This window comes from Mastomys coucha, unplaced genomic scaffold (assembly GCF_008632895.1).
Source record: "Mastomys coucha isolate ucsf_1 unplaced genomic scaffold, UCSF_Mcou_1 pScaffold3, whole genome shotgun sequence".
In the NCBI taxonomy this organism is placed as follows: domain Eukaryota; kingdom Metazoa; phylum Chordata; class Mammalia; order Rodentia; family Muridae; genus Mastomys; species Mastomys coucha.
The window spans coordinates 49940787-49962566 of record NW_022196909.1 but is presented as its reverse complement, the minus strand read 5'-3'; the positions used below and the strand labels follow the sequence as shown (position 1 = coordinate 49962566).

The 21780-nt window shown below is 52.1% G+C and overlaps 1 protein-coding gene, 1 long non-coding RNA gene, 2 other non-coding genes and 1 pseudogene across 7 annotated transcripts in view; 1 reads left to right on the top strand and 4 right to left on the bottom strand.

The window, feature by feature from the left end:
* Positions 1-2364, bottom strand: part of LOC116074629 — a 46194-nt pseudogene extending 43830 nt beyond the window's left edge. Inside the window, exons 1-3 of the transcript XR_004112225.1 lie at positions 1679-2364; positions 1234-1503; positions 770-1045 (exon numbers count right to left, since the gene is read on the bottom strand). The product of XR_004112225.1 is annotated as an H-2 class I histocompatibility antigen, D-K alpha chain-like (transcript). The remainder of the gene's footprint in view (positions 1-769; positions 1046-1233; positions 1504-1678) is intronic.
* Positions 2352-6453, top strand: LOC116074671. Its single transcript, XR_004112238.1, has 2 exons — positions 2352-2446; positions 6219-6453. It is a non-coding gene; the product is annotated as an uncharacterized LOC116074671 (long non-coding RNA).
* Positions 6454-7538: 1085 nt separating this feature from the next.
* On the bottom strand, positions 7539-19680 carry Ddx39b (DExD-box helicase 39B). 3 transcript variants are annotated; one of them, XM_031347303.1, is made up of 11 exons: positions 19288-19680; positions 17685-17888; positions 16889-17016; positions 16607-16699; positions 14251-14434; positions 12169-12287; positions 9736-9867; positions 8361-8470; positions 8097-8241; positions 7844-7991; positions 7539-7769 (listed from the first exon to the last, which is right to left on the bottom strand). In XM_031347303.1, exons 1-11 carry the CDS (start codon positions 19400-19402, stop codon positions 7753-7755), a joined length of 1395 nt encoding a protein of 464 aa, XP_031203163.1. In that variant the 5' UTR covers positions 19403-19680; the 3' UTR covers positions 7539-7752. The 3 variants fall into 3 exon arrangements, with proteins under 3 accessions (XP_031203163.1, XP_031203161.1, XP_031203162.1); XM_031347301.1 differs by having other exon boundaries at positions 17685-18020; positions 19288-19407; XM_031347302.1 differs by lacking the exon at positions 19288-19680 and adding an exon at positions 19126-19261 and having other exon boundaries at positions 17685-18020.
* Positions 14121-14196, bottom strand: LOC116075557. The gene has a single exon (XR_004112600.1). It is a non-coding gene; the product is annotated as a small nucleolar RNA SNORD83 (small nucleolar RNA).
* LOC116075556 lies at positions 18393-18469 on the bottom strand. Its single transcript, XR_004112599.1, has one exon. It is a non-coding gene; the product is annotated as a small nucleolar RNA SNORD83 (small nucleolar RNA).
* Positions 19681-21780: the final 2100 nt, after the last annotated feature.

The following is a 21780-nucleotide window of genomic DNA, read 5'->3' as shown; positions in this document are numbered from 1 at the left end:
AGCACTGACTGCTCTTCCAAAGGTCCTGAGTTCAAATCCCAGCAACCACATGGTAGCTCACAACCATTCCTAATGAGATCTGACACTCTCTTCTGGAGTGTCTGAAGACAGCTACAGTGTACTTACATATAATAAATAAAAATATTTAATAAAAAAAAAGAACAAAAGAGAAAATGAAAAAAAAAGATTAAAAATAAAAGAGAAAGAAATTCCACAACTGATGTTCCTCCAGGGAACCCCATAAGGGCTCATGTGACCTTTCACCACTGTAGGAATAGATATAATTGGGGTGTGGAAGGGATACAAATCCCACAGACAGGGAGGGATTTGTCAGAATGTATTCTTTGGAAAGTTCTAGGAACTGGGGGAACCAGCCTAGTGTAGGGGAGTCCATGCCTCCCATCAGGCAAAGGAGACTTCAGGTCCTGAGGTGTAAGGGCTGACACACTCAGCATGACAGGAGTCAGTGTCCACAGACAGTGGGTGTGGGCAGAGAACCAGGCCTGGGAGAGGCCATGGCTGACAGCAGGGAGCCCCTGCTGCTGTGTCAGGAAATTGTCTCCTTCCCTCCTGAGACAGACTGGGAACTGTCCAGGGAGAAGGCTGAGCCCTGGGAGAGTAAGTGCAGTCACTGGGATGAGGATCAGGAGACCCAGGGACACTCTCTCCCCTCTGAGACAGGGGCATCACCCCAGCTGAGGGTTTCTTCTTCCCCAGGACTGAGCCCCAGCCCGAGGGCAGAGGGAGGAGCTGCCCGCGGCCCCTGCACCTGTGCGCAGCAGCGTCTCCTTCCCGAGCTCCAGGTATCTAAGGAGCGACTCCATGCACTCGCCCTCCAGGTAGGCCTTGTGTCTCTCTGCAGCACCAGCCTGCTCCCACTTGCGTCTGGTGATCCGCGCCGCCATGTCCGCCGCTGTCCACGAGTTCAGGTCTTCGTTCAGGGCGATGTAATCGTGGCCGTCGTAGGCATCCTGCATGTATCCGCGAAGGAGGCTCCAGTCCGACCCCACCTCACAGCCAGACGTCCGCTGTAGTGTGTGAGAGCCTGCGGGACCCCGCGGTCAGCCCCGCCCACCCGCCCCGGCCCCGCCCACCCGCGGACTCCTCCAAACTGAAAGGGAAACCGGTCCCGGGTCGGTTCTGCTCCCGAACCTCGGACTTCGGACCCGGGACGTCTCCGGCCCCCGTGTCGGGACGTGGAGGAGTCGTGACCTCCGACCCGGGGTCACTCACCGCCCTCGCTCTAGTTGTAGTATCGCAGAGCGGTCCTCAGGTTCCCTCGGGATCTCTGCTCATTGTCCTTGGCGATCCGTGTCTGCTCCTCCCAATACTCCGGCTCCTCCTGCTCCATCCACGCCGCGCGCGGCTCGTATCTCGGATTCTCCGCGTCGCTGTCGAAGCGCACGAACTCCGTGTCGTCCACGTAGCCGACGATAATGAACCGGGGCTCCCCGAGGTCGGGCCGGGACACGGCGGTGTAGAAATACCGCAGCGAGTGTGAGCCTGGGGGCGGCGCGCGGTGAGACCCCGACCTCCTTCCGGGACCCCGGGCGGGTGCGCAGGCCGGGAGGGGAGCAGGGCGCGGGGCTTCGGACGCGGGTGGAGAAGGACGCGGCTTCCCCGGTGCCGCCCCCGCCCCTCCCCGCAGAGGCCGTTTCCCTCCCGACCCCGCACTCACCCGCGCGGGTCTGGGTCGGGGCCAGGGCGGCCGCCAGCAGCAGGAGCAGCGAGCGCAGCGCCATCGCCCCCATCTGCGATCCCGGAAGTCTGAGTCCCGCGCTGCGTGGACTTTATACCCAGTGCCCGCGGCGACTCTGATTGGTTCACCGGGATCGCTTCACCCAATGGGGGTGAGAGCTGTCTGCGCGTCATCAGTGTCCGGGCAGAAGGACCTGACCCAGGTTAGGAGCAGAAGTGAAACTGGGGAGATGGGGAATCCCCAGCCCTGGGCTTCCCCACCTCTGACCTCACCGCCTGGACACTGAGACTTTGCCTGAACCCCGTGCTGTGACAGAGCGCTGTTTGTCATGGTGTCTCCGAGTTCTGACCCAGAAGCTGTCAGGACACCAGGAGAGACCCGCAGGCCACACTCTCTGTGTCCTCTCCTCCACCCTTCCTCTTCCTTCTTTTCTTCAGAAGTCAGACCCTGGAGTCTTCTAGAAGAAAAGCCACTTCCGGAAATACAATGGCAACACAAGTGGTTGGGGATGAAGTGGAGAGATGCTTCTCCTTAAAGCAGAGGCAGTGGCCTGCAAGCTCCACAAGGACCCCACAGAGACCAGGCTCTGTTCACCTGCAGAGGGCAGCTCACACTGCCAAGCCTGAGTGCAGGACTCTCATCTGTAAAGAGGAGACTTTGCCTACTCCTCAGGATCTGTCTTCTCAACCTCAGGGTTAGACTCAGACTCTTTGTGTTTCTTCACAGATGAAGAGTCTGTGGCTCCAGGTGGGTGTGTTTTATTTACAAGCATCTTCATTCCCAGTCCTGAGATTGTCCAGGTGGAGCTAGGTTATTGTCTTGGCACTGTAGACCCCCTTGTTCACTAGTAAGAGGTTTTGGTATCAAAGGGAACATAAATATTATGAATCACCCCATTCTCCATGGTTCGTTCCAAGGTTCTCCAATGTTTATCCTAACGTGGTTCACATTAAGAATGGTAAGGTGGTGTACATCTGCAGTGTGGGGTGTCCCACACATTTCTTTTTTTGTTTTGTTTTGTTTTGTTTTGTTTCTTTTTCGAGACAGGGTTTCTCTGTGTATCCCTGGCCGTCCTGGAACTGACTCTGTAGACCAGGCTGGCCTCGAACTCAGAAATCCGCCTGCCTCTGCCTCCCAAGTGCTGGGATTAAAGGCGTGTGCCACCACTGCCTGGCACATTTCCTTTTTTAACTTACCCAACCAATACGGACATCCTTCATAGATATTAACGTCCTTATGGCATAATGGCTCTGATTGTCAAGGAAAGCAAGCAAAAGAGTGAGCACAGGAAGTGGCATTTGGGTGTATAGGAATCATAATGCGTTTCTGACATCCTGCCCACTGCAGTCTCTAGTCCCGATTATCTGGGTCTTCCCATGATAAGATTCCCTGACATTACACAAGCAAAGCATCGTGTTAGGAGGAGTGGGGCTAGCTGAAGCGTGGGGCAAAACAGCCATGAGAATGACAGAGAAGGAGCCTTGCGGGGCTGGGGGTGGGGAGAACTGTGGCATCGAGCAGGGTCAATGAGGACATGAATGTCCTTCCAGGTGATCTGGTCATGTGCCCTCAGGGGCCTGCATGGTCTCCTCTTTGTTTTCTCTGTGACCTCCAGGCGTCCCATCTTTCTGACTGAGGGGTCTCATCTAACATTGCAGGCTGCAAGACAGGGTGAGGTTGGTCCTACAGACAAATCCCCTTCCTGTAGTTAATAAGGAGTCCACCTCCCCCCCAACACCTGTCAATGCACCCTTCCATCTGACCAGAGTGTGTGGTATCTGTGGTGCTTGACTCCAGTGACAGACAATGGGAGGTTCGTCTTCGGTGGCATAGATGTTGGCATGCAGTGTGAATAATGCCAGGTTTAATTCTGTATTTGGTGGTAGGAAGCCCTGTGTTTAATTAATTATTTTTTAAGTATTCAATTTGTTCTTTCAATGACAGCTTAGCTCTGAGGGTTGTGCAGGATACCAATATGGTGGACAATTTTCCAAGACTTGCAGAAATTTTAGAGTTGATGGCTCTTCAGTACCCGTCCAGTATTGGCTTTGCTATGGAGCAAAATAGCATAATATAATAGCATAATAGCAAAAGTGGAGAATATGTGAGGTTAGGTGATTTTTTGGGGGGATAGGTATCCATCCATAGTAATGAATACAGATTTCTGTGTGCCGGATGACGGGATGTGGGTGATATCATTCTTACAAGAGGCCATTATTAGCCTTAGGGTCTCTGGGATTGGTGTCCAATCGTTGTATAGCAGGGGTGCGAAACAGGGAGGAGCAAGTTCTGAGGAGGTATTCGAGGTATTTTATGGGGCTGTTGGGGAATTTGAGCGCAGCCCTTTCACGTTAATATGGGTGAGCTGATGGGAGTTCTTTAGCAGTGAGGGGTGACAGAGTAAAGGCCCCAGTTGTGCCAATCTTACCCGCTGATGTGAGGGACCTGGTGAGTGATGAGTGTGACGGCACATGGCCGACTTCAAATGGAAGTTGTTCTAGGTTAAAGTATTTTTGAAGTCTTAATTAATCGTTGGGAAAGAGGGCTACCACCAAGTCTGACATAGGAGTAAGCTGACTGGATAAGTGGTGTCTGAATATAGATTAGCTGGTTCCTTCAGGTATGTTAAGACCAGGAAGATGGAATACAGTTCTTTAAATCAGGGAGATTTATCTGTGAGAGGGGAAAAATGTGACTCAAAGCCAGTGCCTCTTTGGTGTACTGTGTAGACGGTATCAGGTCACTCTCCATCCATAAAAGCTGGGGCCATGGGATAGTGACCATGAGAACAGTGTGGGAGGAAGCCACCTAAAGGCTGGTGTGGCTGCAGGAGTTTGTCTTTGGGGTAATGGTTGTCTGTCTGTCCTGGGAAGCCAATGAGACTATTAGCAAAAGAGGTGTGGTTTCCCAGGAGACATTGGATGTCAGAGAGGGAAAGGTAAGACAGTTACGTCAGGTTCCTTACCTATAGTTTTTAAGGTACGCTATCTTCCTGTCTTTATCCTGTCTTACAGTGGATAAAATGTCAGCCTCTGTAGTAGTTGAGGCACTCCCCCTGTTGGCATATCCATTCTAGGATCCCTGTGAGGGAAAGATTTGAATATAAGTACCTGGATTGGGTGTTGTGGATCATAGGAAGCCAGGTGTATGTAACATGATTTTTAATAGAACAAAGGGTCCCTCTGGCTGCTGGCATCAGGGAGAGCAGAGAGAAGGAATCCTTGTCAACTTTAAGTAAATCAAATAGAGGCTGGGATTGCCTGGTTGGTGTAAGGAGCCAAGGTCTAAGCGGATTAATGTTGCATATTCATGAATGGATGCAGAGTGTCTGCCACATGCTGGCTGGCATCGTCTGTCTGTCCAATTGCACAGTGTGCAGGCAACAAGCTGGGTCACACCGAGCACCAGGAGAGCCAGTTTAAAGTAGTACGGCTGCTGTTTCTGGGGTGTTCTTTGAATCCTTGTAAGTGGAGGGGCGTTTCTGTGTGCATCTACAGATGCAGGGTGAGTCTGGTGTGGTACAGTAAGGTTCCCTGAGCGTCCTGCACCTCCTTTAGATGTTTTCATATCAGAGTAACCATCAGCAAAGGTAGGGGTGATTTGAACAGCTCCCTTGTAATCCATGAGAGCCCCTCCTGCGGTTTTCCCCGCTTACAACTTGCTAAATTCGAATGTGCACCCGTGTTGTGTGACGGGATTGACACCCCTCTTCTCACCCCAAAATGTGAACCCACAGCAGACAAAGGTAATGATGGCACCAAAGTCCACCTTGGTGAGACAGTGAGACTTTACCGGGTCACCACTAGGGGTGATGGGGACTGTGGTGGCTTGAATACAGTTAGCCCAGGGTGTGGCACTATTAGGAGGTGCGGCCTTGTTGGAGGAAGTGTGGCACTGTGGGGATGGACAATGAGAGTCTCCTCCTAACCACACGAGGTCTTCCCCTAGCGGCCTTCAAATGAAGATGTAGAACTCTGGGGCTGGAGAGATGGCTCAGCAGTTAAGGGCACTGACTGCTCTTCCGGAGGTCCTGAGTTCAATTCCCAGCAACCACATGGTGGCTTACAACCATCTGTAATGGGATCTGATGCCCTCTTCTGGTGTGTGCCTGAAGACAGCTACAGTGTACTCACATACATAAAAATAAGTAAATTTTAAAAAGATGTAGAACTCGCAGCTCCTCCCACACCATGCCTGCCTGGATATTGCCATGCTCCTGCCTTGATGATAATGGACTGAACCTCTGAACCTGTAAGCCAGCCCCAATTAAATATCCTTATAAGAGTTTCCTTGGAGCTGGGCAGTGGTGCCGCATGCCTTTAATCCCAGCCTGGTCTACAGGACAGCCAGGGCTACACAGAGGAACCCTGTCTCCAAAAACAAAAACAAAAACCAAAAAACTATCCAGCACAAATGACTGGGGAAAGGGAACTCTAATGGTAATTGTCTTGAGTGGGGAAGCCTAGCAAGGCTTTACTTTTCTGGCTTCCTCTGTGAACATCCATCCCTTCCCCACCAGGATGCGGTGGCCAGATCTCTTCAGAGCGAGGATCTCAGGAGAGGGCTAAATGGCAAGAGCACTTGCTGCTCTTGTAGAAAACCCAGCTTTGATGCACAGCACTCAAGTCGCTCACAGCCCTCTGTAACTCGCTCCACAGGACCCAGTGCCCTCTGCTGGCCTCCACAGGCAATGCACATTTAGTGCATTTAGGTAGATGGTGTCAAAACTTAATAAAAACAAAGAAGGAAACAGAGCCTGAGGCTTTTGGCATCATGTAAAGACAGTCCAGCCTGCCTGTGAGAAAGCTCCTCTTTGCTAACCCAGGGAGGCACAGAGGGGTGCAGCCAGGGGAACTGAAGGTATGAGACTTCTGCTCACACCTTTGAGTGGTTCTGCTCTTCTCCAGGGCTTGTTTTTCTGAAGATATCCATTTCCCAAAGTTGACCCACAGTGATACCACCCACCCCTTCTGAGGCACGCCTGCCCACATGGCCTCCCTCACAACACCTATGAGTGCCGAAGCTGGCAGCGCAACCGCAATTGGGTGGCTCTGAAATCTCAAACCAACAACGTTCCAGTCTATCAGGGGCCCATGGGCCAGTGCTTTAGCAATGCCTGACTCTGAAGTGCAATCAAGGTCTGCAGAAAGCGGGTTCTGGGGAGCAGCCGCTCAGGCAGCGGCTGTGCTGTTACTTGCACCCCCCACCTCCTGCTCCTGCCCCTCCAGGGATCCTAGCAACACTGCCAAAAACTCCAAGATAATCTACCAACAGGCTTGCTCTATAATCCATGTCTGAGGTAATAAGCTACCTGGGCTTCAGGTACGACCTTCTGATCTTCAGACAAAGAACCGAAGGGAAGACAGGCCAGACCTCTCCCACAGCTTCCAGCCCTGCCCTGGTTGACACTCTCAAATCCCTCCCAAGGACTTCAGGCTCTTCACACGGCCAAGCAGGCAGGTGTGTGTGCGCATGCGCCTGTGTCTGCGCCCGCTCAGGCAGGCTCTCCCAGGCCCTCCCTCCCAGGACTCCTCCCCGCTTAGAAGGCCAAAATACCCAGGAGGCACAAGCCCTCTTACAAGAAATCCTGCTAAAGGAGATGAGGTACCAGGACATGGAGCTTGCTCTCTTTACCTCCCAGACATGTCCCAGCCTCACTGTCCACAGCCACTTTAGAAAGTGAATGTAGACCAGGAAGAGAAGGCAGCTGGGAGCCACAGACTCTCGGGCTTTGGGCCTACCTCACTATGACCCTGCCCCACAACAGGGCTCACAGCCCTCAGAGGGACCCTGGGTCAAGCCCTAAGTGGAGCACTTACAGACACCACAGACACAGTTGTTTCATTCTTAGTTTTGTTAAAAAACAAAAACAAACAAACAAACAACTCTGATAAATCAGGACTAGGTTTAGGAGTGGTGCTGATGCAGAGAGAAGCATAGATAGGACAGGCCGAGGCGTCGGCGTCGGCATCAGCGTCGGGTGGGCCGTAGTGTTGCCTCCTGACCCGTCCCCTCCTACAGCAGACTGCCACAGTCCAGAAAGGGTGAGTCCTCTACCGTGTCTGCTCAACTGAAGAAAAAACAGTCAGTTACAATAGGATACAAAATGGGAGACGCACGCATGCACGCGAGGGCGGCACTCACTGTAGGAGGAAATGTCGATCTCGTCAGGCAGCTCGCTGATGTTGACCTCGAAACGGTCCTGCACGTCATTGAGGATCTTGGCATCATTCTCGTCTGACACAAATGTGATGGCCAAGCCCTTGGTACCAAAGCGGCCCGCTCTGGCCACCTGGAAGGAAAAGGGGAAAACTGCAAGCCTCACGGGGAAGACAGAGAGGAGGTGCACAGCGCTTGCGCGCACACACAGGAAGCGGGGTGAGGGTAGGCAGCTTACCCTGTGCAGGTAGGTGTCCGAGTCCTCGGGCATGTCATAGTTGAAAGCGATGTTCACACGCTCAATGTCCATGCCTCGGCCAAATAGGTTGGTAGCCACAAGAATCCTCCGCTGAAAATCCTTGAACTGCTGATACCGAGAGAGCCTTTGTGAGAGTAAATGCGAGAGTTGAGACTCCCTTCTTTCCACACCGCCGACTGGAGACAGATAGATGGACAGATGGATGGGCACGTATGCGCGCACGCCCGACGGCCTCCAACCCACCTCTCCTCCTGGGGCATCCCACGGTGGATAGCAATGGCTGGAAAGTTCTGCTCCACTAGAAGCTGGGCCAGGGCGATGCAGCGCTGCACGGACTTCACAAAGATCACCACCTGAGGGAGCACGGGCATGATGTGTGCACACCACCTGAGTGTGGGCGTGATGTGTGCGCACCACCTAAGGGGGCACGGGTGTGATGTATGCACACCACCCGAGTGTGGGCGTGATGTATGTACTAGCTTTCCACAATCACCGTGTCTTGTTTTTTAACTTCAGATGTATGGGTTTTGCCTGCACACTTGGTGCCTGGCGGGCCAGCAGAGGACACTGGACTGTCTTCTCCCACCAACTGTAATTACAGGAGCTGACAGAGGTATTGAGAACTGAACCTGAGAATTTCTGGAAGAACGAAAAGTGCTCCTAATCTTTGAGTCACTTCCCTGGCCCCGGAAATCTCACTTTTGAAGTTTTGAAGATTTATGTGTGGTTTTGTGGGTGTGTGCCAGGTGCAGTTTCAAGACATCACCAGGTGCCAGTTACATGGAGAGGCACCATGAACTCAATGTACATCCTCTGGAGAGCAGAAAGCTTGAGACTCGTTTCTCTATTGGCCCTACTTGTCCTGCAAAACATTATGTAGACCAGGCTGGCCCCACTGTACTCACAGAAATCCATCTGTTTCTGTTTAGTGCTGGGGTTAAAGATGTATGCTAACACATCTGGCACAACTTTAGGGTTTTTTTGGTTTTTTTGTTTTGCTTTTCAAGGCAGCCCTTCTCTGTGTAGTCCTGGCTGTCCTGCAACTCACTCTGTAGACTGAAGAGCTGCCAGCCTCTGCCTCCTGAATGCCGGGTCTAAAGGCGTGCTCCCGCCTCCAGACCTGGCAGAATTTCTAAAGGAGTTCCTCAGCCCTAGTCCAACTCAAACATCCCTTCACAAATGGCTTTTTCTGCTCTTCATCCTGACTGAATTATGTCTAGGCCTTAATTCCTGAACATTCTGGCCTCTGAGCTGCATGGACAGAGCTCAAACCAGCACACACAAGGGTAAGGCCACCTCTCGAACATGTTAAGAACGAGAACCAGTCTAGAGAACCCAATGATCCTCTTCCAACAGCAAGAGCCCCACAGCTCGCCAGCAGCCTGGCACAGCTGCCACACTTAGTGAGTGCCAGGTGCCTGCAGAGCTCTGCTCCACTGACTGACGTCAAGCACTCTACCTCAGCTCTTACGCACTTCATCTTCCCGCTTCAGTCTTGCTCCATCCAGCGCTTCACCTCTTCACTACACGGCCGCCAATCCCAGGCTACTTCTACACAGGCTTCTGCTACAGCTGCAGACGTGCCGTGCTCACACGTACGCAGACCCTTGATACTGACCTGGTTGAACTCGAGGACATCGAGAAGGTCAAAGAGCTTCCGGTTCTTCTCGTTGTCCTTCAGTTTCACGTAGTATTGCTGCAACCCGTGCAGCGTCAACTTGGTCTCGTCATCCACGAAGATCTCCATAGGCTGAGGGGGAGGAGGGGTGGGGGCAGGAGGAGGGCAGAGTGGGGGGGTTAAACCTGGGGGGGTGGAGGACGCTGATCTCCAATACACCCCATGGAAGGATGGGGAGGAGAGAGAAGACTGAAAACCCCTCCCCACCACAGAGAACACTGTGCTGAGCTCTCTTTCCAGCCAGATCTGGTAGCGTCCACATCAACTGAATTTTAAGCCCAATTGACAATGGTTAGAGATGGAAGCTCTGCACAAAGCAAGGTGTCCGTCGCTTGGAAATGGCAGAGGAAAGATAACAGGGCGTGGTGCTCAAGGGGAGAGTGTGGCCAGAACACCCAGGAGGGGCAGTAATGTCACTAGAACAGGACGGGGACAACTGCCCCACTTAGCTGTCCTCTCTGTACTCAAGGCCAGAAGGCTGCAATGGACACCATCAAAAGCCATTTGACAGCCAGGCATCAGCAGCACACTGACGCAGCTCTTGAGTGGTTGAGGTAGTACGTTCTCTAAAATGTGATTTAAGAGGAGCAAGCTGGCTCAAGGTGAGACACCCTGCTGTGAACACCAGATCAGCTCTAGAAGAGAATGGCCTCCGAATTCAGTCAAAACCATCTACATTTGGGAAATCGGGGAAAAATGGTCCCAGACAACAAAACTGCAGCCTCTCTCCCCCACACCTACAGCAGCCAGGCCAAGCCAGCTCTCTGAGCTCTAACTCAGCACAACTTGCCCCTCCTCTCTTCTTTCCTGATACCAGGCAACATCGTAAGCAGCTCCTCCTGACCTGACTCTGAATCCCACCCCTGCAGATGCCCTCAGACCATCACTGACCTGACTCTGAATCCCCACCCCTGCAGATGCCCTCAGACCATCACTGACCTCTGAATCCTACCCCTGTAGATGCCCTCAGACCATCACTGACCTCTGAATCCCACCCCTGCAGATGCCCTCAGACCATCACTGACCCTGCCTGCTTTCTTTAACTCTTAACTAAAGGGCATGGCTTCTCTCTCTCTCCACCTCCCTCCTGGCAGCAGCTGTGAGATTTATGGCTTGGCTGCCCTGTTTTTCTCTTCAGTTCTAATACAAAGATCTTTTAGCATCAAAGGTGAAAAAAGGCAATGGAAACACCCTACATTTTATAAAAATAAAAATAGGTGTGTATACCCACCCCTAACCCTTGAAGGGAAGGAAGGAGCGTAAATACTGAGACAGTTAACTCCAGGCTGGACGTCTCCCACTCTCCACACTGTCCTCAGAGACAGTTTACATGGAGCCAGGGACCAAGGCGGGGGTCAGAAACCTCTTCCAGAAGAAAGGCTCTTCAAATAAGTCCCACAGCTGTCTCCTAATTCTGCCCCAAGCCCAGCCCATCTTCTCAGGGGAAGGACCCAGGAAGGACCCACTGCTCAGTCTTGGCACTGACACCCACTGGGTCACTTGTCAGTACAGCTTCCTATTCCACGTTTCCCATAACCCTCATTTAAAAAAAAAAAAATGAGAGAAAAAAATCCACCACCCCACTCAGGACACTTCCTCCCCCAACAAGTATGGGGGAAAATGGGGTACAGCACATTAGGTTCAGGAAAAAACCGGGAACAGAAAAAGAGGCTGGATGGGTCCTCAGCATCCTGGTCAGGCTCCGTGGCCTCCGCGGCTGCCATCTGCTGCTCGAAGGTCTGCATTCTGCCGTCGCGCCTCAGTGCTTCTCTGCTGCCAGCTCACATCAACCAAGGCTCCGATGGGTGCAAGGAGGTATGGGCGGGAAGGAGGAGGGGACTCGGGGCTGAGGTGCCAAAGGCCCCCGCTCCTGGAGGTCGGGAGGGGCCGATGCATGGTGCTGTTTGTTTGTTCTTCTTCTGGACAGGCCCTGCACCTGACTGTCCCTCTCTCGCTCTCCTGCCACTGACATGTAGAGTTTCGGTGAGCAGAGGCTCCAGCTGAAGGCTCCATGCCATCTGGAGGGTGCGTGGCTCAAGGGGGCGTGTAGGAGACGATGGGAGGGTGATAGGGCACAAAATTTTGCCCTATCCCCAAGGGAGAAGAGGTTCAAAAATGTCGTGATTAAAAAATGTCAAACACTACCCGCTCTCACGTTAACCCGACCAAGTCTTCCGGAGTTTCCCTGGCACGCGCAGACCCTATCGCTAACTGTCTCTGCCTCTGTGTTTTCTTCAAGGAGTCGTTGCTCCCAGACGGGCACAAGCTCCCTTCTTGGTGCTTGAAGGACAAGGGAGTCTGGAGGAATAGGGCGAGGAGGGGGAGGAGGCAGCGGGCGGGGAGTGGAGGGAGAGAAGGTAGAAGGGTATTTACATCTTGCATGAACTTGCGGCAGACTGGGCGGATCTCTTTGCTCAAGGTAGCACTGAACATCATGACCTGCTTCTCATGGGGGGTCATGCGAAAAATTTCCTGGACATCCCGACGCATGTCTGCAAGGAAAAAAAAAACACAGAAGAAAATGAGTCTGTGACTTAAGTCTGGTGAGGCCGCTGAAACTCTGAGGGAAGCCACTGCGGAGAACAAGCCAGGCTCTGTGGCACATGCCTGCAATCCCAGGACTTAGGAGGTCCTGGCTGGAGGACCAGGAGCTGGGTGTACTAGTAACAGCATGGAGTAAGCAATGCACTTAGAAAGACCTGGGGTCAAGTTCCCCTTCTGTGTTCAGACAACAAACATGGCCGAACCTAAAGTCCAAATTTACAAAATGGGGACAAAGCTCACCAGAGGCTCAGGGAACAGCAGCCCTTAAATATGGAGTAGAAGGCTGGACAGAGGTCCAACAGTCAAAGGCACTTGCTGCCCTTACAGGAGACCCTCATTAGGTTCCCAGCTCCAGGGGGTTCACTGCCTCTATCCTCTATGGGCACAAGCATGCATGCACACATACACATTTAAAAATAATAAACTTACATCTGTAATCCCAGAACTCAGGAGGTAGAGGTAAGGAGATCCCCAAGTTTGAGGCCAGCCTGGTCTCTAACATTAAGTTCCAGGATAACCAGTGCTACATACTAAGCCCTATACATACATATTGTCTCCAAGAAAACAGGCACACAGCTCTGAAGGCCCCTTCCCGCTGCTCTCCCTATGCCCATCTCCGAAGCACTCAATTCTCTCCACCAGTCCACTGAGCCTTCCACATTCACGTCTAGCCTCACACACCCTTTCAGCCATCTAATGCCACTATCAGTGTGCCATCTTAGGACAGCTAAAGGCCACTTGGAAAGACTTTTCTCTAGAGCTACACTCTTTTTCTACTCTCCCAACTCAACAAAATCAACCCCCCCACACCTTTTTAAGATAAAGGCTCACTATGTGGCCCTTAGGATTAAAAGCATGTTAAGCCTTTTTTTTCTTTCTTCTCTTTTTCTTTTTTTTTTTCTTGTTTGTTTGGTTTTTCGAGACAGGGTTTCTCTGTGTAGCCCTGGCTGTCCTAGAACTCACTCTGTAGACCAGGCTGACCTCCAAGTCAGAAATCCACCTGCCTCTGCCTCCCAAGTGCTGGGACTAAAGGCGTGCACCACCACCGCCCGGCCTCTTTTTAAAAAAGATTTTTCGGAGTTTTTCTGTGTAGTCCTGGATGTCCTTGAACTGACTCTATAGACCAGATGGGCCCTAACTCATAGAGACTCGCCTGCCTTAGACTCATGAAGTGCTTGGATTAAAGGGATATGGCAAAACTAGCACCTGGAGCTCCCTTGTTTGTTTGTTTTTACTTAGATGACGTACGTAGGTGTTTTAGCTTCCATGTCCATCTAAGTAACATGTACGTGCCTGGTGCTCAAAAAAGCCAAAGGAGGGTTTCAGGCACCCCTGGAGACCGGAGTTATATATAGTTGGTTATATGCTGCCATATGGATGCTGGGACTGAAACCAGGTCCTCTGTAAGAGCAGCCAGCGCTCTTAACTAAGGAGCCATTTCTGTAGCACTCCCCAGTGAAACTCTTAATGAAAATTTCCTTTAAACCCCACTTGTAACACTACAACACCAGAACACATGATCTCCTGTGAACATTTACCAGGTGAATTCAACTCCAGAAACCTGCACACCTGTGAGTCCTGATCACTACACTATATTGGGATGCTACACTGGGATACAAGGACAGGCACCTGCTGCTCTAGTGTGACACCCAGTACACGGTCCGTCCCTAAGGAGACAGTGCTGGTGACGACTTGTCAGCACACTCCGTCCCCTGCTACGGAAAGGGGTACAGGGCTGAGCACGCAGCTCAGGGCACAGCACCATCGGAAGAGAAGCCCAGAGCCATCAGTCATGGGTGATAGATAAGAGTCGTCCTTGCACACAAGTGCTCCTATGTCAAACATACATCATTTGGCTCAAAGGGCAGCTCCCCAAACCACCTGAGCGGAGGCCTGGGCACCGCCACTCACCGAGCTGTTCAAGCATCTTGTCACACTCATCCAAGATAAAGTGTTTAATGTGTTTCAGATTCAGGCTCTTATTTCGAGCCAGGGCTAGAATTCGGCCAGGAGTCCCCACGACAATGTGTGGGCAGTTCTTCTTCAGCACCTCTTCATCCTTCTTGATAGACAGACCGCCAAAAAACACTGCCACCTGTCAACCACGAGAAAGGACAATGTTCCAGTCTCCCAGAGTTCCCATTTTCTCCCACCCTTTTGTTTGAGAAAAGGCCTCACTGTATAGCCCTGGCTGGCCTAGAACTCACTTTGTAGATCAGCCTGTCTGTCACCCACGTGCAGATTGGGCCACCTTGCTAATAACCTTGCCAGTGTGTCCATTCTGTGGTTGACTGTAAACCAACTCTTAGCTTTCAGGCCTGTAGTGACTCCTGTGCCTCCAGTAACAAAGAAAGGACGGGCTCAGCACCACAGGGCTAAGGGGAATGGAGGAGACGGACATTCGGCTTCTCTGCCTCTACTCAAACTCTAAGACAGGATCACTCTACACAACCCTAGCTGGTCTACACAAGGAGGCTCATGTGAGTCCAAAGCCAGCTTCCTTACACAAACGAAGAAAGCAAGAAGCCACCAAAATGTGTGAGGTGCCACCAAACTAACAAACCACAAGCAAGCTTTCCTAAATGAACTGTCAGTCAGACAGTCTAGCTGGCCTGAGTGCGGAGATAAAAGCCACACTATGTGTAAACCACTAGACCACTAGTGTGAGCGTGTGGACTTGTCCAATTTCAAGGGGAAAGAATCAGGAAGCTTATTCTACAGTAAACCTCTTCCCCTTTCTCAATCCAGAACATGTAGCACACAGGAGCACTCCTGTTCACAATGGTTTACCACGTATCAATTAAGCTTTCAGACATAAGTGACAAATACTGAGGGAAAAGCCTAACTAAGGGGGGGACTAGACAGCCCCCTAGAGGACACTTTGTTGCAGAACCAAGGAAAAGTACAGATAATTCTGATTTTATGACTGTGTAGGTATGTGATTAGGGGTAGGGGAGAGGGTGCAGTGCTCCGCCTAACCACACCAAACCCAGCCTCATACTTGATTCCAACCCTCAGAGCATTTTGAGTAGCACAAGGGTATTGTGGGACCTGCAGAGAAGGACCAGTAAATGGTCTGCAATCCTCTCCTTTGTTTTGCGACATTAGCCTAGGGCAGCCTTCAACTCCAGCAAACTCCCACCTCAACCTCCCAAGCCCTGGGGATATATGAATGAGCCACTGAGACAGCTTCAGTTTCCAACTGTTAAATCCACTGGAAAGAACCAAAAGGACAGCTCAGCCAAAGAACTGAAAGTCTATTAGTTTCTTGGTAAGGTATGATAACTACATACAACCAGAGAGGCATATACACAAACAGAAGCACAGACATAGACAATGCCTCCAGATCACAAACTATTTTCAACATCCTAGGAGGAAAATATATAAATATGCTAAAATCTTTCACAAAGAGGCCAGTAAGCTTGCATATAGACAGGTTAGGAAAACAATGTCTAATGCTCGGTTGTGCAGAGCAATGGGAACCTCAGAGATCATAATACCTCTGCACTCCTTTAGCATTCTGCACATCCTGCCTTTCCTTTTCTTCTTCCAGAATTCCCCTTTTTAAATCTGTCATGCTGGGTGGCTGTGGAGATGGTGACGAACGCCTTTAATCCCAGCATAGGCAGAGGAAGGCGGGCCATACTTGGAGGTCAGCCCAGCCAAACCCTGTGGTGGTGGTGTGTGTCCATAAAGCTCCATTCTTGAGTTAAAATCCACACCAGAGCTAGATGTAAGGGCACCTAGCTTCCTCTCGCCATATACATCCCAAACTCTCAAGCCATCTTCCAAGCAGTAGAGAACAGAACAGAACCAAGGCAGGTGGCAAAGGACTGTCCCAAATGCTCAGGAACCTGTGGCAGGAGCCTCAAGTTCAAGGACCCCTGTCTAGACTAAGGTGAGTTCAAGGCCTACCAGGACAACTTGGTTAAGAAACAATTGTGACCATGAAAATGAAGGGACTTGGGGGTAGCTCAGTCCCACACTTAGTAGCAAAGGCTCTGGGATGGAATTTGCAATACCAAAGCCAACAAACTAATTAATCACAAAGTGCTACAGTGGTATCAACCAAAGCTACAAACTGTCAGGAATACACATATGCATTCGAGGTATGGACCCTGGAGGAGCAGCTACAGAAGGAGGGGCCTGGCACTCACTGAAGTCTCTCCTGTGCCCCAGCCTGCAGGAACGCACCACTGACAGCACAGGGCCCCCACGAGTTCCCAGTGCCTCTGACTCCTCACAGCCTCCCTGCCCCCCCCCTCACCTTGACATTCGGCATGTACTTTGAGAAGCGCTCATATTCCTTGCTGATCTGGAAAGCCAGCTCCCTAGTGTGACACATCACCAGCACAGACACCTTTGTGGGAGCAAATGGAGACAGACACAGTAAAGTCAGCCCCTCGTCACAAGAGCATCTGGCAACTTGTCAGTGACGTCAGTTTTGTTAAACCCTTATGCCCGTGCCACTACAAACAAAACATTCATTCCCCATGAACTGCCGGAGGAGAACAGCTCTGAACAGCCCCCCGGGTACCCCCAAACATACCTGCCCAGTAACTGGCTCCAGCTGTTGCAGTGTGGCCAGGACAAACACTGCTGTTTTTCCCATGCCTGACTTGGCCTGGCACAGGACGTCCATCCCCAGAATGGCCTGAGGGATGCACTCATGCTGGACTGGAAGGGGAAAGGAGAGAGACTTTTTGCCCCATGCCAAACCCTCCTTCCCACCCGATGCTTCAGATTCTACCTTGTCTCCTTTCTCTGACCCCTCATCACACTTACACCCAAGTCAAACCCTCCTACCTGTGCCCCAGCACCCCCGTCCTACTAGGAACCCTCATGACCAACCAACAGCTCACCTGCCACGCTCCTGGCTAACCTCACTTTCCTTACACCGTAACAATCCATGAATCTGGCTGCCACAGGCCATTTCTCCTACAGAGGTGGCTGTGCCTTTGGGTCATGTAACCCTGCAACCTTGAACAAAATGAAGGACTTGGTACCTGACCCAGAAGCCAGAAGCCAGCATCCTTAAAGGGATCGTTAAGGTTTCTGGAAACCACACTTGGCCTGGCCCAAAAGAGGGGAACTAAAGGTCCAACCAGGCCCCCTCTGAGAGTCCAAAGAGTCAAAAAGATGAAAACCAAGCAAAAAAGCCAGGCACAGAACAAATGGCAGCCCTCTGTCTATTGGAAAACAAAAGCCTCTTCTTCTAACGTTTTGGGTACAGTCTCAGAGCTTGGCCTAGCCCAAATAAATTCAAATCCTGTGACACAAACCACACTTTTCTTGCACCCCTACAGTGCTAAGTAAGGTCTCTATAACCCAACAATAAAATATACCCTCTGATGGATGCTCAAAGCCACAGTCAACGATGGCCCGGAGCAGCTCTGGCTTGAGGAGGAAATCTCGAAAGCCCGAGCTGTGGATGGAGACGTAGGAGCCCTTGACATCTTTCTTGGCGGGAGCTTCGGTCCCATCGGCCCCAGCGGCTGTCTCCACCTCATCGTCTTCATAGTCCAAGAGCTCATTGTCCACATCGTTCTCTGCCATAATCGGGCCGGCAGGGGGAGAAGGGAGGTCTCTGAGTTAGGTGTCCCAGAGCAGGTGAGGAAGCAAGGGCAAAGAGAGAGTTTGAAGAACAGCGAGGGGAAAGACACCAGTTTCCGACAGAAGAGCTGGGAGAGGGGACAACAAAAAAACCGGAAAAACTCATCAGTCTTGAACGGGCTCCGTCACTCCTAGTCCATCCCCACACCCTTCCTATTCTTCTCTAAACTGTGAAACCTTTGTCCCGAAAGAGGAGTAACAGAGATTGATTGACCCACGACATAAAAAGCGGAACACCAGACGGGAGAGACAGAGAGCGGTCTCGACCGCTAACCACGTTTAGGGTGGCACTTTGACAGGCAGGAGCCAACTCAGAGAGCAGCGCGGTAAAATGAGCGTGGCTAACGACTCGCGCGAGGGTGGAGACACAAAGGACAAGAGAGAAGACAAGAAACTGCGCCTCTTCCCCCTGTCACCTCACGGTGCTGATCCCCAACGCCAGCCATCAGTCAAGGGTGATAGATAAGGGTCAGCACTGCGCAGAGCGCTCACTTCCCAAATGCAAACATCATGTGGCTGTCGCTATTCACCTGCCCGTCCCGGCGGGGCGCACGCCCGTGATTCCCAGTGCTGGGGAAGCAGGGGCAGGAAGGAAGGTGGGCAGGGGGTGGGGAGGAATAAGTGCAGGGGGTAGGAATGGCTCCCAATCGAGAAAAGAAAGATGTGCTTTGAAAAGGCGGGGTGTGTGCGGTTAAACGGGCGTGCTTGCTTAGGAAACGCGAGCGGCCGCAAGGATCGGCTCGGCGCTGCCAAAGCTAATTTAAAGAGTCACCATTAGGGAATTAAGGTCACAGCTGAGGACGACGCAGGCTTTAAGAGTGCGAGCCGAGGGACGCCGTGCAGGGATCTCCGAGAGCTGCCCGGGAAACGCGCGACACCATTGGCCGTGCATGGAGATAGCCATTTAGATAGAGCTCCAAATAAGGGAGCGTGAGCAGCAGGGGTCAGAGGGTTGAATGGGCCCCGGGGCAAGATCCTTCCTAACCCCGGCCGAGCGACAAAGGCCCGGAGGGGAGATGCGAGGGGCCCCGCCCTCCTCCTGGCGCCGCCTCCGGCCGCCGCGGCCTCGGGTGGGCCCAGGACCCACTGGAACATCCAGGGAACGAGGAAACACAATGGCGGCCGAGGCCACCATTTTGGATCGTCCCCCCCTTGTCTTCCCAGCTCCCCTACCGAGATCGGCTCTCAGAAAGGGACGAAGACAATGGAACTGAGCGCCCGCCTACGCGCCGGCGGCCACAGCGCCGGCCCGGCCCGGGGTATCAGGGTCCCGCGCGGCGGGGCGAGCCGCGGGAGGAGCAGATGGCGGCGGATGGCTCCCAGGGCCGAGCTTACCTAAGCACTGCGAGCGTGTATGGCGGCAGCAACAGGGACGGAGGCGGGAAGCGGCCTTCACTTCCGGTTCCAGGCTCGCCCGGGGCCTCCCGCCTTCCCGGACGCCGGGGCGCATGCGCGGGGTGCCGGAAGCGGGCGTCTCGCTGCGCGCGCTCCGCGGCTGGCTTGGCTGCAGGCTGCTTCCCAGAGATGGAGCTCCCGACGCCTCCGCCCGTCGCGGTAGCCGGAGCGCGGCTGGAAGCTCGCTTCGGCCCACCCGCCGCCGGTCGGCTCTGCTTTTATTTTGTTTGCCACGCCAGGCTTCGCCCTGGGCACCTCTGTGGGCATGGAGGACTCCGCGAGCCGAATAAGAAGCGTTTCTCACGGGGTCCTTAGCCGCGTAGTCAAGGTGACCCGAGAGTGGCTAAGACGCAGGCCTCTGCTGGAGGGGAGGGGGGGACACGTGACCACGCCCATTACCGTTGTGCAGAGAATAGGCAGGGTTTACCCAAAATTGTATTGGGAGATGGGGGCTTACATTCTATGTAGGTGCTAAATAAATGGCGGAGTTTGAGGTTTATGCACCTTTCCATAATTATCACTAACTAGAGCAGCAGCATGATCTCTGTTCTGTTATTCAGCCTGGATTTTGTTCCCCCTAAGTACTCCCTTCCTTGAGTGGCTACGTACATCAGAAGTGATGTCCTGTTGCCTGTTGTTGACTTGCTACATAAACAAAAGCACGCTCTTTCTCTATTAAGAACACTTAAATAGTAATACTAAGTAACACTAAGTTTCATTGTTGCCAACCAGCGGGCTGTGTCCTGCTCGACGTGTAAGCTCGCTGGGCTGCGGCTTGGTAGCTTTGGATTCCTCAGCACTTGGCAGCCTTAAGCAGCAGGGTTTAGTATAAATGGGGACGAAGTGGGGATTCCTCGGCCCCTGGTAACTTAGTAAGTGCTGTAGCTCCAGAAAGTGAGGTACCTGGGCCTTTGGCTTTGGAGAGTTTTCAGAATGTCGGGCAGTGGTGGCGCACGCCTTTAATCCCAGCACTTGGGAGGCGGATTTCTGAGTTCAAGGCCAGCCTGGTCTACAGAGTGAGTTCCAGAACAGCCAGGGCAAAGAAGAAGGAGAAGGGAGGAGGAGGAGTTTCCAGGAACTCTCCTAGTGACCTACTTGTCGGGCTCTCCACCACTTCCTTCCTGTTTCTGGACCTAATGTGGTGGCACCTAGGAGGGTAGCATAGTAAGATTTGTCCCAGCTGACCCAAGTGAGCCAAACATTCTGCTTTACAGACAACAAGGCATTTGCGCCATCCACAGCAAACAGCAAAGTCATGCAAATGGAGACCTGTGTTTGCACCAATCATAATACTGTCTCTTTGGCACCAGTCAGAACACCTCCTCCTGCTACAGGACAAAGGGAAGTTCCACCAAGCCACCCACGGGGAAGAGGGGAAGGACGAAAACAATCCTGGCTGAGCCACACTTTCAGGAGTTGGAGCAATTAGCTGTCATCACTGTGTGGGTTTCTCAAGCCCTTTATAGAGGATTCAAGATGGCCAGGCTGGCTGGCTGGCTGACTGACTGACAGGCCTGGTTAAGGGAGCCAGGGCTGGAAGGGATTGTCTAACAGCTGGCTGTGATTGTAACAATGCTTAAAACCTGAGCATGGTGAGTCCCTCATCTGTCTTGCCATTTTTTAATTCCTTTTTCTGTTACTGAGTTTGATCTGCTATATAGCCTAGACTGGCCTCAAGCTCTCAGTTCTCCCACCTCCGCCTTCAAATGCTGGGATTTTAATGGAGGACCATGCCCTGCTCCGCTATTCCTATAAACATAAGAAAATAGAGAAATAAAACAAGGTGGCCAAAGCAATACAGCTAGCAGGGAAACACCAGGGTGTAAGCACCCCAATTTCCCATCACGTGTGTCCCTCCTCTTCAAAAATCTGCTTGTTTTTGAGTAGCTGTTTCCACTGAACTGAAACATTCCCTCCTGATGAGAGTGGAGAAGGCTCAGGAAAGTCAAAAAGGTTGCAAGACACAGAACTCTTCTCCCAGATTATGTCACCAGTAAACAGCTCTTGGTGGCGGACTCTCTTTGGTCTTCGTACAAGTCATGCAGAGGACGCTGGTGATTGGATGACTTTTTGATGAGAAGATGCTCCAGTCTCACTCCTATAAGTAACCTATCACCCACCATACTGCCAATAACTCCAGTGAGCCCCTCGGTCTACCAGGCTAGACTTGGGTGGTGAAATGTCTTTGGTGTTTCATGACTGCCTTATTTGGCATAGACTTTTTTTTTTTAATGTCTCTCTACAGAAAAGTCATATAAGACTATAGGTTACCTATTGATTCAAGTTCGTGGTGAAATGAGCAGTGAAGAGAACTGATGCAGGAATGGGTGTCCCGAGACCAGCAGTGTCCCACCACCACCACCCCCAACCTCCGAGCATCTTTTTATTCCAAAGTATTAACTGCCAATCGTGTGCCAAGTGCTATCTAGGCTC